This window comes from Podarcis raffonei, chromosome 6, assembly GCF_027172205.1.
Source record: "Podarcis raffonei isolate rPodRaf1 chromosome 6, rPodRaf1.pri, whole genome shotgun sequence".
Lineage (NCBI taxonomy): Eukaryota > Metazoa > Chordata > Lepidosauria > Squamata > Lacertidae > Podarcis > Podarcis raffonei.
Window position 1 is genome coordinate 23,668,154 of NC_070607.1, and position 14,422 is coordinate 23,682,575.

The following is a 14,422-nucleotide window of genomic DNA, read 5'->3' on the forward strand; positions in this document are numbered from 1 at the left end:
GATCATGTTTACTAACACAAAGCAGGCTCATCGATAAAACAGCTAGCACCAAACACATTTGATTCCATGAACAGCCTTGTAAGAAGAATTCTGGGATTATTAGTCTTTCCCCCCCAAACACACTGTGTTTCCTGAGACATTTCTTAAGTATAAACAATGCCCTAAAGGCTGGGGCATGGACAATTGAGAGGGATGGTGTAGTCCAACAATATATGGCGGTCCACAAGTCCCATCCGTCTTGTAGGAACTGCTGTACAGTTTCTTGTGGAACATTATGAATAAGCATTGTCTTTGGGGTTAATATTTCTATGTTATGGTGCTGTCATCTGTTGTATAGATGCATTCAACAGTTACAAAATGCATGGGTAGGCTGTTGCTGACCTGGTTTGCATGTAACACTAAGGCATGGTTTGTTTGAATGTCCAAGCCTAGCAGAGTACCCATGGTTTGTTTTCTACTTTGTTACCACTTTGAGCTGGTTTGCATGTAATGCTAAGCTGAACAATGGTTTAGGATGAACAAGCAGACTGCTGGAGATTGGATTGTGCGCACTTTGTTCCTCCTGCTGTCCTCTTCCTTCTGTCAGTTAAGCCATGGTTTTGCTTAGCATGTAATCTAAACTCAGACTTTTTATTTGTCTTTCTCAAGACAAATTGAGTGGTAACCCAGGTTTGTTATTAGGTTTGCAGCTCATCTTGTGACAGCCAAGAAAAAGGCCTTTTTGTTTTGGTACCCTGCCAGTGAAACTGTCTCCCTTGAGAGAAGGCAAACACCTACTCTTGGTTAGAAGTGGTTGCTAAAAACATACTACTACTTCAGGTTTTTGCTAACCATTAATATCAGCATATTGATTTTATCTTAACTTTTTTTGCTCCTGAATTTATTGTTTTTATTGTATTTTTAGTGTTTGATTGTGAACCACCTTGAGATTTTTTTCTTAATCAAAGGGGATATGGAAATATTTAAATACCGTATTTTTCGCTCTATAGGACGCACTTTTTCCCCTCCAAAAATGAAGGGGAAATATGTGTGCGTCCTATGGAGCGAATGCAGGCTCCCTGGCTTCAGCGATAGCAGCGCGAAGCCTCCGAATCCTGCGCTCCGGAGGCTTCATGTTGCTTTCGCTGAAGCCAGGAGAGTCTGGTCTTTGAGGCTGGCGGTGGGGAAAAGCAGTGCTTCCCCCCACCGCCAGCCCCACAGGCTCGGTTGAAAAGCCCGCAGGAGCGGTGCGCTCTTTAAAGGGTGCGCGGCTCCTGAGGGCTTTTGCGGGAGATGGGGGAATTCCCCCACCTCCTGCAAAAGCACGCAAAAGCCGTGTGCTCTTTAAAGGCTGCACGGCTTCTGCAGGCTTTTCTACGAGGTGGGGGAACCTAGAGAAGCCTGCAGGAGCCGCGCAGCCTTTAAAGAATTGTGAAGCTGTAATAAATTTCTCCAAACTATTTTCTTCTAGGATTTAGTTGTTCGTCTAACTGAGGATTCTGACCCCTTCTTTCTATACAATCTTGTTATTTCTGAGGAAGATTTTCAAAGGTAAGTTACCAAGTTCTGATTAGAAAATACTTAGATAAAAGTTTGGGAAGCTGCATTTTAGCTAATGATTATTATGCACATTGTTCCTATGTACCTAATGACTTGCATATCTCAGAAGGAAAAAGGAGATTCCAACTAAACATCAAGAAGAACTTTCTGACACTAAGAGCTGTTTGACAGTGGAACAGACTCCCACAAGACCTGTTGGACTCTCCTTCCTTGGAGGTTTTTAAGCAGAGGTTGGGTGGTCATCTGCCATGTATGATCTAATTAAGATTCCTGTATTGCACCAGATGACCCTCAAGGTCCTTTCCAACTCTACAATTCTATGATTTTAGTAACAAATAGTCTATAGGAATACATATTTATTATACTTTTTCTTTTTGCACAGTTTAAAACTCCAGCAGAGTCTTCTGGTAGATTTTTCTGCTTTTCCTCAGCGATTTATAGACCTCCTTCAACATTGTATCCAAGAACAAAATAAAGACATCCCAAGGTTAGTAACGCTTAAGCAGTAGTCTATGTTTTCTTTAAAACAAGTAATACAAACAACAAAAGTAGGATTCAAGGAGACTGATTGTGTCTAAAGCACTTACTTATTTTATTAACACCATTTGAAATCTCACGTTCGGTAACAACAAAAATGGGCAATGCAAAACCTATGGGCAGGATTCAGCTAATGGAAGCCTGCACAGGTGGGCTTACCCACTCTCCTGCCCCCATGCCCTCTCCCAAATTGACATGGGGAGGGGGCAGGAGATATGCTAGAACAGTGAGCTGGAGAAGGAGAGAGCTGACTGTCCCATTGTTCCAAGCACAATTCTAAGCGTTGGTGCTGACCTTTAAAGCCCTAAACGGCCTCGGCACAGTATACTTGAAGGAGCGTCGCCATCTCCATTGTTCTGCCCAGACACTGAGGTCCAGCACCGAGGGCCTTCTGGTGGTTCCCTCACTGCGAGAAGCGAAGTTACAGGGAACCAGACAGAGGGCCTTCTCAGTAGTGGCGCCCGTCCTGTGGAACGCCCTCCCATCAGATGCCAAAGAAATAAACAACTATATGACATTTTGATAATGGGACGTGGGTGGCACTGTAGTCTAAACCACTGAGCCTAGGGCTTGCCGATCGGAAGGTTGGCATTTCGAATCCCCGCAACGGGGTGAGCTCCCGCTGTTCGGTCCCAGCTCCTGCCCACCTAGCAGTTTGAAAGCACGTCAAGTGCAAGTAGATAAATAGGTACCGCTCCAGCGGGAAGGTAAATGGCTTTCTGTGTGCTGCTCTGGTTTGCCAGAAGTGGCTTAGTCATGCTGGCCACATGACCCAGAAAAACTGTCTGCGGACAAACGCCGGCTCCTTCGGCCTGTAAAGCAAGATGAGCACCACAACCCCAGAGTTGTCCATGACTGGACATAACGGTCAGGGGTCCCTTTACCCTATGACATTTTGAAGTCATCTGAATGCAGCCATGTTTAGGGAAGTTTTTAATGACTGATGTTTTAATGTATTTCTAATCTTTTGCTGGAAGCCGCCCAGAGTTGCTGGGGAAACCCAGCCAGAAGGGTGAGGTAGAAATAAATTATTATTATTATTAGGCAAGGAGAAATGTTTGTGCTGCCAGAGCAATCTGCTTAGCTCTGTGTTGAATTATTCCATATAAATCTATCAATTATATTTTACTTTGACTTGCCTCTAGGAGTGCTAGTTGGGGTTGTTGACACCCTTTAAGTGGAGAACACATACCTCTTGCTGCAATAGAGTTAGAGGCCAAGTACAAACTCTGCCCAGTCCATCTAATACTCTGTTATAGTGCAATGTGCCTCCCCCCCCCGCCCCCAGCTGCTTCCTTGTTCCGTTTCCTTTGCCTTTTCATGAGCTACTTCCAAAAGATGGTTGCTGGCTTTTAAAATAAGGCTTGCAGACTGCTTAGGAAATGGTTGTTGCACCTGCATTGATCCACACTGCTACCAGTGGGCAGAGGAAGTAGCCAGTATTTGTAATGATCGGTGGATTAACACACTGATGGGATGGCAGTGGAATTGGAAGAGTTATTTCCTTTGTACCAGCCTACCCTTCCATAAGGATATGCGCGTCATGTGCTGAGAGACCCAGCTAACAAGTCAATTTTTAATGTGTTCTTATTCTTTAGGTTTTTGCTGCACCTGGTTTCATCAGGCCCTAATTTAGATCACACTCCTGCTTTTTTAAACGTGGTCGAGACAAACCCATTTAAACACCTCACCCACTTATCACTGAAATTCCTACCCGGAAATGATGCAGAAATCAAGAAGTTTCTGGCAACCTGTTTGAAATGTGTGAAGGTAAAACTAAGATTTCAGTTGTATGTTTTGGGTTACATTTTCAGATCTTTTGGCATAGCGACTAGCTTGGGTCACTTTGTCTAAACGAGGAAGCAAAATATAAAGTTGTGGGGTGTGTCCTGCTGTGTGGTCTGGCATACTCTGCTTTTCTTTCCATGACAGTGGTGTAACAAGGCCGCCTTGACATACGTTTTCTATATTTTACAATTGAAAGTTCACACATCACATTAAACCAAAGTTGAAATAAAGTACGGTTTAATGTGAAATTGCAGGTGCTCCTGCTGCACTGCCAGGAACAAGTTACGTTCTGGCTTATCGTCATCTGGACTTGGGTTGTAGTTTATTTCTCTCCAGCCAAACTATGAATTGAATCCAAGGTTTGTTCTTGGCTTACCACTCATGATTTGTTTGAGGGAAAGAAGCCTCAGGCCTGTGTTTGTTTCCTTGTAGCACAGTGGAATAGAAGCGAAGCACTTGGGAGTTCAGCAGTGTGCACCAACATGCTGCTCATTCACATTAAACCACACTTCATTTTAACCATGGTTTAATGTGATATGCAAATGAGGCCAGTGCATCTTTCAGAATTAGGCCTATGGAAAGGCACGTAATAGTTAAGTAGCCCAACTCCTGTAACAGGAGTGAGTTTGTATCTGATGTGCTGAATAGCAGTGCAGTCCTACACATTTTTACTCAGAAGTAATCTCCCTGTGTCCAGTAGGACTTGATTCCAAGTGAGAATTTTTAGGATTGTAGGTTTAATGATTTCAAGAACTGGAAAGGGTTGCATTGACAAAGCTGTCAACTGTACCTAGGAAGAAAAATTGCTGCTGGAACAGAAACTTAGAAAAACAGACGAGGACCTTACAAGACAGCTGAACTATGCCCAGCAGGTAAGAGCAGAATTCCACTGTGGGTCAACTGGTAGAAAATTAATGTTAAAAAAAAAAAAAACCACCCTGTGTTGGGTTGTATACAATGTTACCTGTGTGTGAGCAAAACTTCCACTGTTGTAAGCACTGGGGCATCACCTTCCTCTAGTTGAGATTCCTGCTTTGGACTATATGACCTTCGGGGTCCTAACCAACTCTACAATTCTCTTATTCTTTACCCTCTCCCCTGCATGTCCTTAAAACGACAACCCCTCTGGAACAGATTTTTGGAGTACATTGGGGGGCTGCAGAGAGGATAGGAACCCATTGCACAAATCGAAGTCTGCTTGAGCAGTGTTTGACTCTTTCTATTATTTAATTACTGTATTGTGTTTACTTAATGACCTTTTTGTACCTGACCCTTTAGAAAGAAAAAGTCTGACAGATCCTTACCCCAAGGGGCACTCAAATCAAAGTCAGACATAGCAAAACAACAGAGGGAAGGGAGAATTAGAGGTGTGGGCAGGGCAGGGAAAGAACATGCAATTCAATTTGTTGCACTAAGGTGTCGGGGCTAAGAGAATGAGCCCAAAGGCTCCCCATGAAATTGTGTTTTGAGGGGTGGGATTAAAAAAAAATGAAGATTATTGTCTCTATTTTATTGAATTCATTGTATAAATACTGTGTCTAAATTTAGGATCTGTGATATGCCTTCTTGCTGAGAATTCAGTACAGGAGGAGAGGAAATGATTTAAGAATAGCTGCATTAGATGGCTGAAGCAAAATCGACAGAGTTCTCTGGCTCCTTGAAGTGTAACAAACTTATTGCAACTTGTGCTAAAATAGGCAAAAGCCTGTTTCATCAGATGCATGGGAGGTTAAGGGTAGGCTTAGCTGTAAAAGCTCATATTGCACTTAAGTTTTAGTGTTTAAGGTGCTATAGGTTTCTGTAAAAACAGAAGAATTATGTGTGTCTATATAAGGATGTAAAGTGCAAAGCAGTCACGTTTTTTCCTGGGATAGCTGTGATGTTATAAAGCACTGGCATAGTATTGATTAATACCCTTCAATTACATGCAAGTTGACCATCTTACTATTTTTATTTTCTCATATTTAGAGCTTGTCAGAAAAGAGCAGGGAATTGGACAAGTTGAGAAATGAATTGGCATCCAAAACAGCATCTCTAACCAACAAATATACCCAGGAACTGACAAATGAGAAGGAGAAAGCTCTGCAGGTGTGTAAAGAGACGCCTATATACATCTAGCAGAATCCTTATGCCTTTAGTAGTTGCTCAAGTAATTGCTGTTCTTTGCAGGCACAAGCACAATATCAACAACAGAATGAGCAACAGAAAAGGGATCTGGAAAGCTTGCATCAGAAAACAGTGCAGCAGCTGCAGAATAGGTTGAAGGAATTGGAAAATGTCAACAAGGAGCTAATGGAAAGGAGATACAAAGGCGATTCGACAGTCAGAGAACTTAAAGCGAAATTGTCTGGCATAGAAGATGTAAGTTATATTCACCTATTAAGATCTACGTTGGGAGACAATTTGATAGTTTCCAGTCACTCATACAAATATGCTAAATATTGCCAGTTATGTATTGAAAACAAGATTTTGTTTTGTTTTTATAGAATATGCTTAACTTCTGTCAAGCATGAAACAAAGCATGAATTTTTGCCAGCAACATTTTTGTTAAAATGCTTGTAAAATATTTCTTTAACCACACAGGAATGCCAGAGAGCAAACCAGGAAGTTCTGTCTCTACGTCGAGAGAATGCTACCCTAGATGCTGAATGCCATGAAAAGGAAAAACTAGTCAATCAGCTACAGACTCGAGTTGCTGTTTTAGAACAGGAGGTCAAAAGCAAGGAGGATCTGGTTACTAGGGCAAAAGAAGTATCGGATGCAACACATGAGCAAAAGGTTCTTAATTTTACTTTCTAGAATACAGCAGTACTTTAACTCATGGAGAACTGAATGCTGAAATGAAAGAACACGAGCTACAATCCAAAAAGCTGCTTATCGGTGCACAGCAGGGGTTCCTCATGCCCTATCTACTTTACTTCCTATTTGATACAACATAAGTGTTGTGTTCCTCAATATGCCCTTGAAATTCCTTTTAAGTTTTAAAAATAGTGTGCTGTGTGACATGGGACATTCCCATTAGAGAAACAAATCCAAAAGCTGCTGGGCACACACAGATAGTTATGTAGTTCTCTGGATTATGGCTATATTTAGAAAGTGTAGGCAATACTACAATTTATTGACTTTTTAAAAAGTTATATATTTCACCACACTGTAGTAACTATAGTAATATAAATAAGCATTTTTGGATGTGATAGGCTTTCCAGAAATTGCTAGCATTTTACATTACAGAATAGGAATTTCAGAACTAATGTTCTTGTTACTTTATGCAACAGATCCATGTGAATATTTCAACAAACAAAACCTCCCTAATACAATATATGCTCTTTTAAAAGGTAAACCTGGAAAAAAATATAGAAAAGAAACAAATTCAAATAGGAAATCTCGAAACAACACTAAAGTCACTATCATCTGAACTCCTTAAGGTTTGTTCAAAACACGTTATTGTCCTTCTTGATGATGATTATTTGACTTCATGTTTTTCCTGATTTAAAATTCTGCGGTTGTTTATTAGGCCAATGAGATAATAAAGAAATTGCAAGGCGATGTAAAGACTCTAATGAGCAAACTGAAGCTGAAAAATACAGTAACAATTCAGCAAGAAAAACTCTTGGCTGAAAAAGAAGAAAAACTGCAGAAAGAACAGAAGGATCTACAGGAAGCAGAAAGTTCTCTCCGAGCAAAAGAGCAAGAGGTAACTTGAGGGTCAGGTTTCTATCCAGTAAGTGTTTTTTTTTTTTTTTTTTAAAGATGCTTAACTTTAAACTCATGCTATGTCAGTTCATTCTAGGTCTCTGCCTTGAATCATAATCCCTGTACATATGATTGGCAGACCAATTCTATGGTGTGGTGGAAATACCATCAGTATGAGCTTTTCAATAGACTTAATACACTTTGCTTTTAAAGTAAGCTTTGGCGCTGCCGATTAAACTGCTATGGACTGATAGTGTTAAAACATAGGTAGGCAAACTAAGGCCCGGGGGTCGGATCTGGCCCAATCGCCTTCTAAATCCGGCCTGCGGACCGTGCAGGAATCAGCATGTTTTTACATGAGTAGAATGTGTCCTTTTATTTAAAATGCATCTCTGGGATATTTGTGGGGCATTCGTTCATTTCTCCCCCCCCCAAAAAAAATAAGATATAGTCCAGCCCCCCCCCAAGGTCTGAGGGACAGTGGACTGGCCCCCTGCTGAAAAGGTTTGCTGACCCCTGTGTTAAAACATTTCAGGTGTGCAAGTTGCAGGAACAATTGGAAGCTACAGTACAGAAGCTGGAGGAAAGCAAGCATCTTCTCAAAACGAATGAAAATGGTGTGTGTATATGAGATTCTTGCATTAGCCACTAATATCTAATCCTAACCATTGAAGCTGGTTTGAGACGTAATCTCACTTTCGTGGGTCTACAAATTCTATGTTCTTAGATATGTGGCAGTTGAACAGCTTTCAGTTAAGGAAGTGCAAGCATGTAAATATTATTGTGCAAAGACGAAGAATTCTGTTTGGCAGCTGGAACCTAAAGAAGAATTTCTGGGGCTGTCATATTCCTCCCCTTTTGTTTCCTTCTCTCTTCTGCAACTTCATTATGTAATTTAAATTTTTAATAAATAATTCCTGAATGTAATTTCCCCACTTCCCATCTATTGTGTAAGGCTGTCGCAGAGTACTGACTAGGTTTCTCAGTCTCTAATTTAATATATCACAAAACTGAGACTACACCCAAGCATGTTGAACTTGATGGACTGACTTCAGTGTAAACATTCATAGGATGGCACTGTGAATTATTTATGTATACTGAGCTATGTATACTGAGCTATGGTTTAGATTTAAAACAGCAGATAAAAGTCCTGAAAAGTGAAAAACGTGCACATTTTTTCTTTGTAGTCATCACATGGCTAAACAAGCAGCTGAATGAAATTCAGATGACGAGGAAGCAAGAAGTGTCAGGAACATCTACTAGTCCTAGTGGTACCACTCCAAGAACTGGCATTTCACCTCACAGTATGGTAATAGTAATGTCCTTATGAATTTTTGTATGGTTCTTCTGGTCCTTTCCTTCTCCTATAGTGTTAATTTCTACACGTACTGGGAGAGAAGGAAGTGCTTATACCTAATATCCACTACCATTAAGATACAAATAGAGGAATTTGTTTTCAACTGGACAGAGTACAGTACAAATTATGAAGTACTATGAAGTATAGTTTAATTTTGGATGTGTTTGCTTTTAAATACAAAAAAGGGGAAAGGTATGAAAGGAGCTTTGTAACTAATAGTGTGCTGTTGTTGCTCTGGCTTTATAATTTAATTTTTCTTTTGCAGGTTGATAGCAGAATTCCATTTTTGAACTCGGGACTAGGCTATCCCATCTCTCCTTTGCTGCCTTTTCAAAGTTTCCCAGATACAGTGGCTGTCAAAAGCATCAACCAGCAAACTTCAGGACAAAAGGCAGGCACCCAAATATATAATTTTATATTCTATTGCATCTTTCCAAGTTAGCATTATAAGCTGCTGCACACCCAGAATACAGGCTTTAAGAATACGTGTAACAAGGACTAAGCTTCAAGTTCTCATATGGAGAAACTGCTACCTGTGGCAGCAGAACTAAAACAAATATTTTTTAATGAACAAAAAAATTACCCTGTCACTGTTTTGGCAAACCTCATCCCACAGGAACAACTCTTTCCCCTCTTAAGTTGTTGAAATCTCTTAGCCTCTCCTTTTCGCAGGTATATAAAGTGAAATTAATTTTCACAACTGCCCTCCTTTGTAATTTCAACAAAATACTGGGAGTGTGGAAGCCTAAGGCTTAAATTAAGTTTTAGTGTTGTGCGTATGAACCAGATTTTAGGATAATTCTTCTCAGCATTCTTTAATGTATAATTAAAGCCTAGACATAGAAATGTGAGTGTGTGAAAAATTTTCTGTCTCCAGCAGGTTCAGTTCAATATGCAGCCTCAAGAGACTAACAGATGTTCAGATTCGCAGCCAGGGATTCCTGTGATGACGAATCACCCAACAAATAAAGAGAAGTGAGTGCTTGTGCTTTTAGTTGAGGAGTGGTCCATCGGTGGCCCTGGCCTAATTATGTATGGGTGGAGGTTGCCAGAAGAGAGGAAAGGCGTGCCAAAATAGATGGCACAAAGTCCTTTGGCAAGAGTGATTGTCCCTCTGCTGGCAGTCTGCAGGATGTGGGGAGAGAAAAGGGTGGCAAGAAGGAATCTACATCCTGAATGTGTCTCCCATCATATTATCCCTGAAGGAATGTGGCCTTTGACTGAAAAAGGATCCTCAGACATGTTTTAGATGACCGATTGTAAAAAAAATGAAAGTATTCTCCTGCCCACACCCCAAGAGTAACAGAAGCAGTATTATTTTTAATTTTGAGTGGGAGGAATGTGCACAAGCGACCCTTGAGATAAATCTCTTGGGATTTTATACACAGGTATGCCTGATCTTTTTCATCAGATTCCTTTTCATGGAGAAGCTATTCGGTATGACCGAACCCATTTATGATAACTATCAAAATACCGTCCATAACAGAGTGACAGAGACTATAAAGGGCAACATGGCGATGCATTGCTCTGTTTTCCTCTGGCCACACTGGGCATATCAAAAGTGGCAGGATCCAGAAAGTGAATGTGATGTTCAGAGAAGATGCAAAAGTATTTTGTGATGCTACTTGAATCTAAAGTATAGGTGAAACTGCGTACATGCAGTCATTTCGATATGCATACTTTTAAATTATCAGCTGAATCCCTTGTGGAATTGTCCGACTTCCCTTAAAGATGTATAGCTGCTTTATGCGGAATTAATACTACGTTATGTGAATCATTGATCTACTTACTATGTCTGGCACTGGCTCTCCATCAGATGCCTTTACTATTAGCTGCTACCTAATCCCTTTAAGTGGAAATACCCAGGAACTGAACCAGGGATTTTCTGCATGGAAAGCATATGCTCTAGCAGTGAGCAATATGACTCTTCCCAGCTGTAGCCCCTCCCTGACAATGGGCTTGATCTGAATAGAACCCAAAAGCTGCTGCCAGGCCTTGGACACTATTACATGAGCACTGTTCCACAGCATTTGATATTTACATACATTCATTCGAAATCAGATGGGTTTATGAAGCAATTCTATATCCTCCCACCATGCTGATGAAGAATTCTGTGAAACAGTAGTCAATATCCGGAAGCGCTGTTCAGTGTTGGACATCATATTTGCTGAATACACAAAGCTTCACAGCTTACCTTTCATCGTACAAAGTCTGGTACCTCACTTCATTTAAAGATTTTCAGAGACTTTGAGACTAAAGATTTCATTTTGTATTTGTTATGGTTTGAAGGAATTCTATAATGATTGTGACGAGAGTGGCACTGTGGGTTAAACCACAGAGCCTAGGACTTGCCGATCAGAAGGTCGGCGGTTCGAATCCCCGCAACAGGGTGAGCTCCCATTGCTCAGTCCCAGCTCCTGCCAACCTAGCAGTTTGAAAGCACGTCAAAGTGCAAGTAGATAAATAGGTAGCGCTCCAGCGGGAAGGTAAACGGTGTTTCTGTGCGCTGCTCTGGTTCGCCAGAAGCGGCTTAGTCATGCTGGCCACATGACCCGGAAGCTGTACACTGGCTCCCTCGGCCAATAAAGCGAGATGAGCACCACAACCCCAGAGTCGGTCACGACTGGACCTAATGGTGAGGGGTCCCTTTACCTTTTATAAAGATTGTTTATTGCGTATGTACATGGTCATCGTGTTGCCTAGACACTGCAGACCTTGGACGCTGGTTGGGGAGACCCAGGTTCAAATCTCCACTCAGCCAAGCTTACTGGGTGACCTTAGGCTAGTCAGTCTCTCACAGCCTAATTACCTCACTGGGCTGCTATGTTATGGTAGATAAAACACAGAAGAGCCATGTATCTTATCTTTAGTTCCTTGGTTGAAAGGCAAGGTACAAATAATACTTCTTTGACTAAGGCAGTCAGAAACAGGCTAAATGTCTGAGTGTTCCAGAAGAAATGTCTAACTTGTGGCCCTCAATATGTTGTTGGGACTCCCATTAGCACCAGCCAGCAGGTTAGACTACAACTCTGACCTGACCATCACCAACACCATCTGGAGAGTTTTGACTTCTTCTAAAGAAAGCAGTATTTTAGGAGACCATAAAATGTATTCTTTGAAGATCTTATGAAACCCCAGCTTAGTGAAGTTATAAACATGCTTTGAGTGTGGCAAACTGAAACTGCTTCTTCTTACTAAGTATCTTTCTTCTGATTTAGTGGGGAAAACATGGGATTGGAAGCAAAATATTTGAAGAAAAGAGAAGACAGCATTCCTTTACGAAGGCTCAGCCAAAACACATCTCACAACACAGGTGGGCAAGCATGCATATGCATTAAACGTAAAATGTGAGAAGTTGCTCTAAAACTTTTTGAAATCTTCTGAAGCTGTTCATTTAAGATTCTTTTCCCCATTATTAGGACACCTGAAGTCAACTGCCTTGATAAAAACACAAATACCAACCAAATCTGCAGCACCTTCCAGACCCTCTGCTTACTTCCCTGGATAGTGGACAACGTCTTTGCCATGGTAAAATGTTTATCAGCAGTTGCAATTCTTTTTATGATTATCTCCCCTGTAAAGTGTCAACATAAACTCATTTAGTAAGCAATGAAATATCTGAGAGATAACGAGAGCTAGTTTTTTGGTCTGCTTACATTGTAATGTGAATTACAGAAATTTCCTAACAGGACTTCCAACATTGTAAGGACCCAAATGAGTGATTGAGCAATTTTGTATCAATTATCATCAAAGTGCACTGACGGGAAGAAAGGTTTGCAATTTCTCTCCCAGGCTGAATTCTCTGTGCTACATGTTTCTTCTTGGATATGGACCTCAGAGGTAAAAACTCATCTTTGAAGCCTTGGAGCCTTTTCTTTATTTTAAAGCTTGTCAAAGTTACTATGCACTTCAGCTGTGACTCTTCAGGTCATCGCTACCAGCTCCTAGTTACATTTAAATTAAAATTTTACCAAGGATGAGCTCATTCATTCATTCTTTGCAACACTTCGGAGGCTTTCGGAAGTGCAAAAATGTCCTACTTACCATGTCAAACTAAATTACCTTAATATTGATTGTCTGTGGCTTATTTGACCAGATGGTGGCACTCTTTATAAACATTTTGAACCTTTCCTAACTTTACAGGGAGAAAAGTAAATAAGCTGCTCCAGGTTTATTTTGCAATCTTACAAATTTATTTTTCAGTGCTCCTAAATTTAAGTAATTTGGTAGTGTTCCACTAATGTCAATGGGACATTGAGCAGTGCAAAAATCCACCAAGATTCCTAATAGTAAGCAAGTGTGTCTAGTTCTTACCAGGGTTCAGGAGGCATTACTTGACATGGTTGAATACCAAATGCAGCAGTCTAAATTAGATTTGCCAGGTGAGTTCAGCCTTACAGCAAACTCCTTTTTTCATTTACTTTTGAAATATATCAACTTTTTATATCTTAATGGTCTGTAGTATAATATCAGAGTATCTTTAACATTCTAAGTGACTGTTCAACATTTGAATCACAAGAAAGGATAATTTTGCTGCTTTTCAAATTATTTTAAACTTAGGATGTCAGTTTTTAAGTTGTAAAGTGTTGCAGTCAATGTATAGTGGCATGATTTAAGAAGTCTTACATTACATAAAACTGGTGCATACCTATAACAAACAACTTTTGTAAAATTAATGAAAATCAGCAATCCTTCAAAATGATTTTGAGGCCTTTACATTGCTACTGCAATCAGTAAGATATATAAGCACTATTCTGATTCTCCCAAAAGCTATGGAATTTCAGAATACTTGATGGTGGGTGATTAATGTCCCGTGCAAGACCTATTAATCTCTGTAGGTTGTGATTACACTTCTCTATTCTAAATAGCAGCAGTGTAAGATTTTTGCAAAGCATTTTTTTTATCAGTCTCACTGATTTATATTGGGAACTCTACATGTGTGATTTCAAAATTGAAGTGTCATTTCTTTAGCTATTAGCAGTCATGATATTCAAGTCTCTTAAAGGTGGTTAGTATAGTAGGTTGTTACCCACTTATGAGTGGCTTGCTTTTTTAGCACATGGGCTTTTTGTATATTGTTACAGGTGTGTAAATACAAATTATTTGAACATGTATGGCAGAATCATTCCTTGCAGTGTAAAATTTGTACATTTGTCTTTTAATCAGAATGCATGTTCACATGTATCTAAATGCTCGTTTCAGTAAATTTTCAAATAAAATGAAACAAATATTGCTGGTGGAATTAATCTATAAATGTTGACTCTTAAGAGAAGATGCAAACATTTAATTTTGTCAACTGACAAAAGCTAAGGGTTGCATGGTATTAAGGCTACAATCCTACAAAGGCTTACATGGGTCTGACTTCTCAACAAATATGACACAGGATTGCGAATGCTCTTAAAAGAGACTGTTGCAGAAAGTCAGCTTCTGCCCATATTCCATGCTACAGAAGACGGGTCACCAACCTTTTTTGGACTAGTGGGCACATTTCCAACTTTGAAAGTGCTG

The 14,422-nt window shown here is 40.3% G+C and overlaps 1 protein-coding gene across 2 annotated transcripts in view; it reads left to right on the forward strand.

The window, feature by feature from the left end:
• The window catches only part of SASS6 (SAS-6 centriolar assembly protein), a 17,588-nt gene extending 3,442 nt beyond the window's left edge, over positions 1–14,146 (forward strand). The window contains exons 3-18 of one of the 2 annotated variants that reach the window (XR_008330957.1): positions 1,451–1,530; positions 1,922–2,026; positions 3,675–3,846; positions 4,659–4,736; positions 5,833–5,952; positions 6,034–6,225; positions 6,448–6,642; positions 7,200–7,289; positions 7,379–7,558; positions 8,093–8,174; positions 8,745–8,866; positions 9,180–9,305; positions 9,792–9,889; positions 12,133–12,227; positions 12,334–13,851; positions 13,886–14,146. Coding sequence is in view for 1 of the 2 variants with exons in the window: in XM_053391624.1 (XP_053247599.1) it covers positions 1,451–1,530; positions 1,922–2,026; positions 3,675–3,846; positions 4,659–4,736; positions 5,833–5,952; positions 6,034–6,225; positions 6,448–6,642; positions 7,200–7,289; positions 7,379–7,558; positions 8,093–8,174; positions 8,745–8,866; positions 9,180–9,305; positions 9,792–9,889; positions 12,133–12,227; positions 12,334–12,422 (1,824 nt within the window). In the remaining variant the exon portion in view is untranslated. Of the gene's footprint in view, positions 1–1,450; positions 1,531–1,921; positions 2,027–3,674; positions 3,847–4,658; positions 4,737–5,832; positions 5,953–6,033; positions 6,226–6,447; positions 6,643–7,199; positions 7,290–7,378; positions 7,559–8,092; positions 8,175–8,744; positions 8,867–9,179; positions 9,306–9,791; positions 9,890–12,132; positions 12,228–12,333 lie in introns of both variants that reach the window. The other variant, XM_053391624.1, reaches the window with a different exon arrangement.
• The last annotated feature ends 276 nt before the right edge of the window (positions 14,147–14,422 follow it).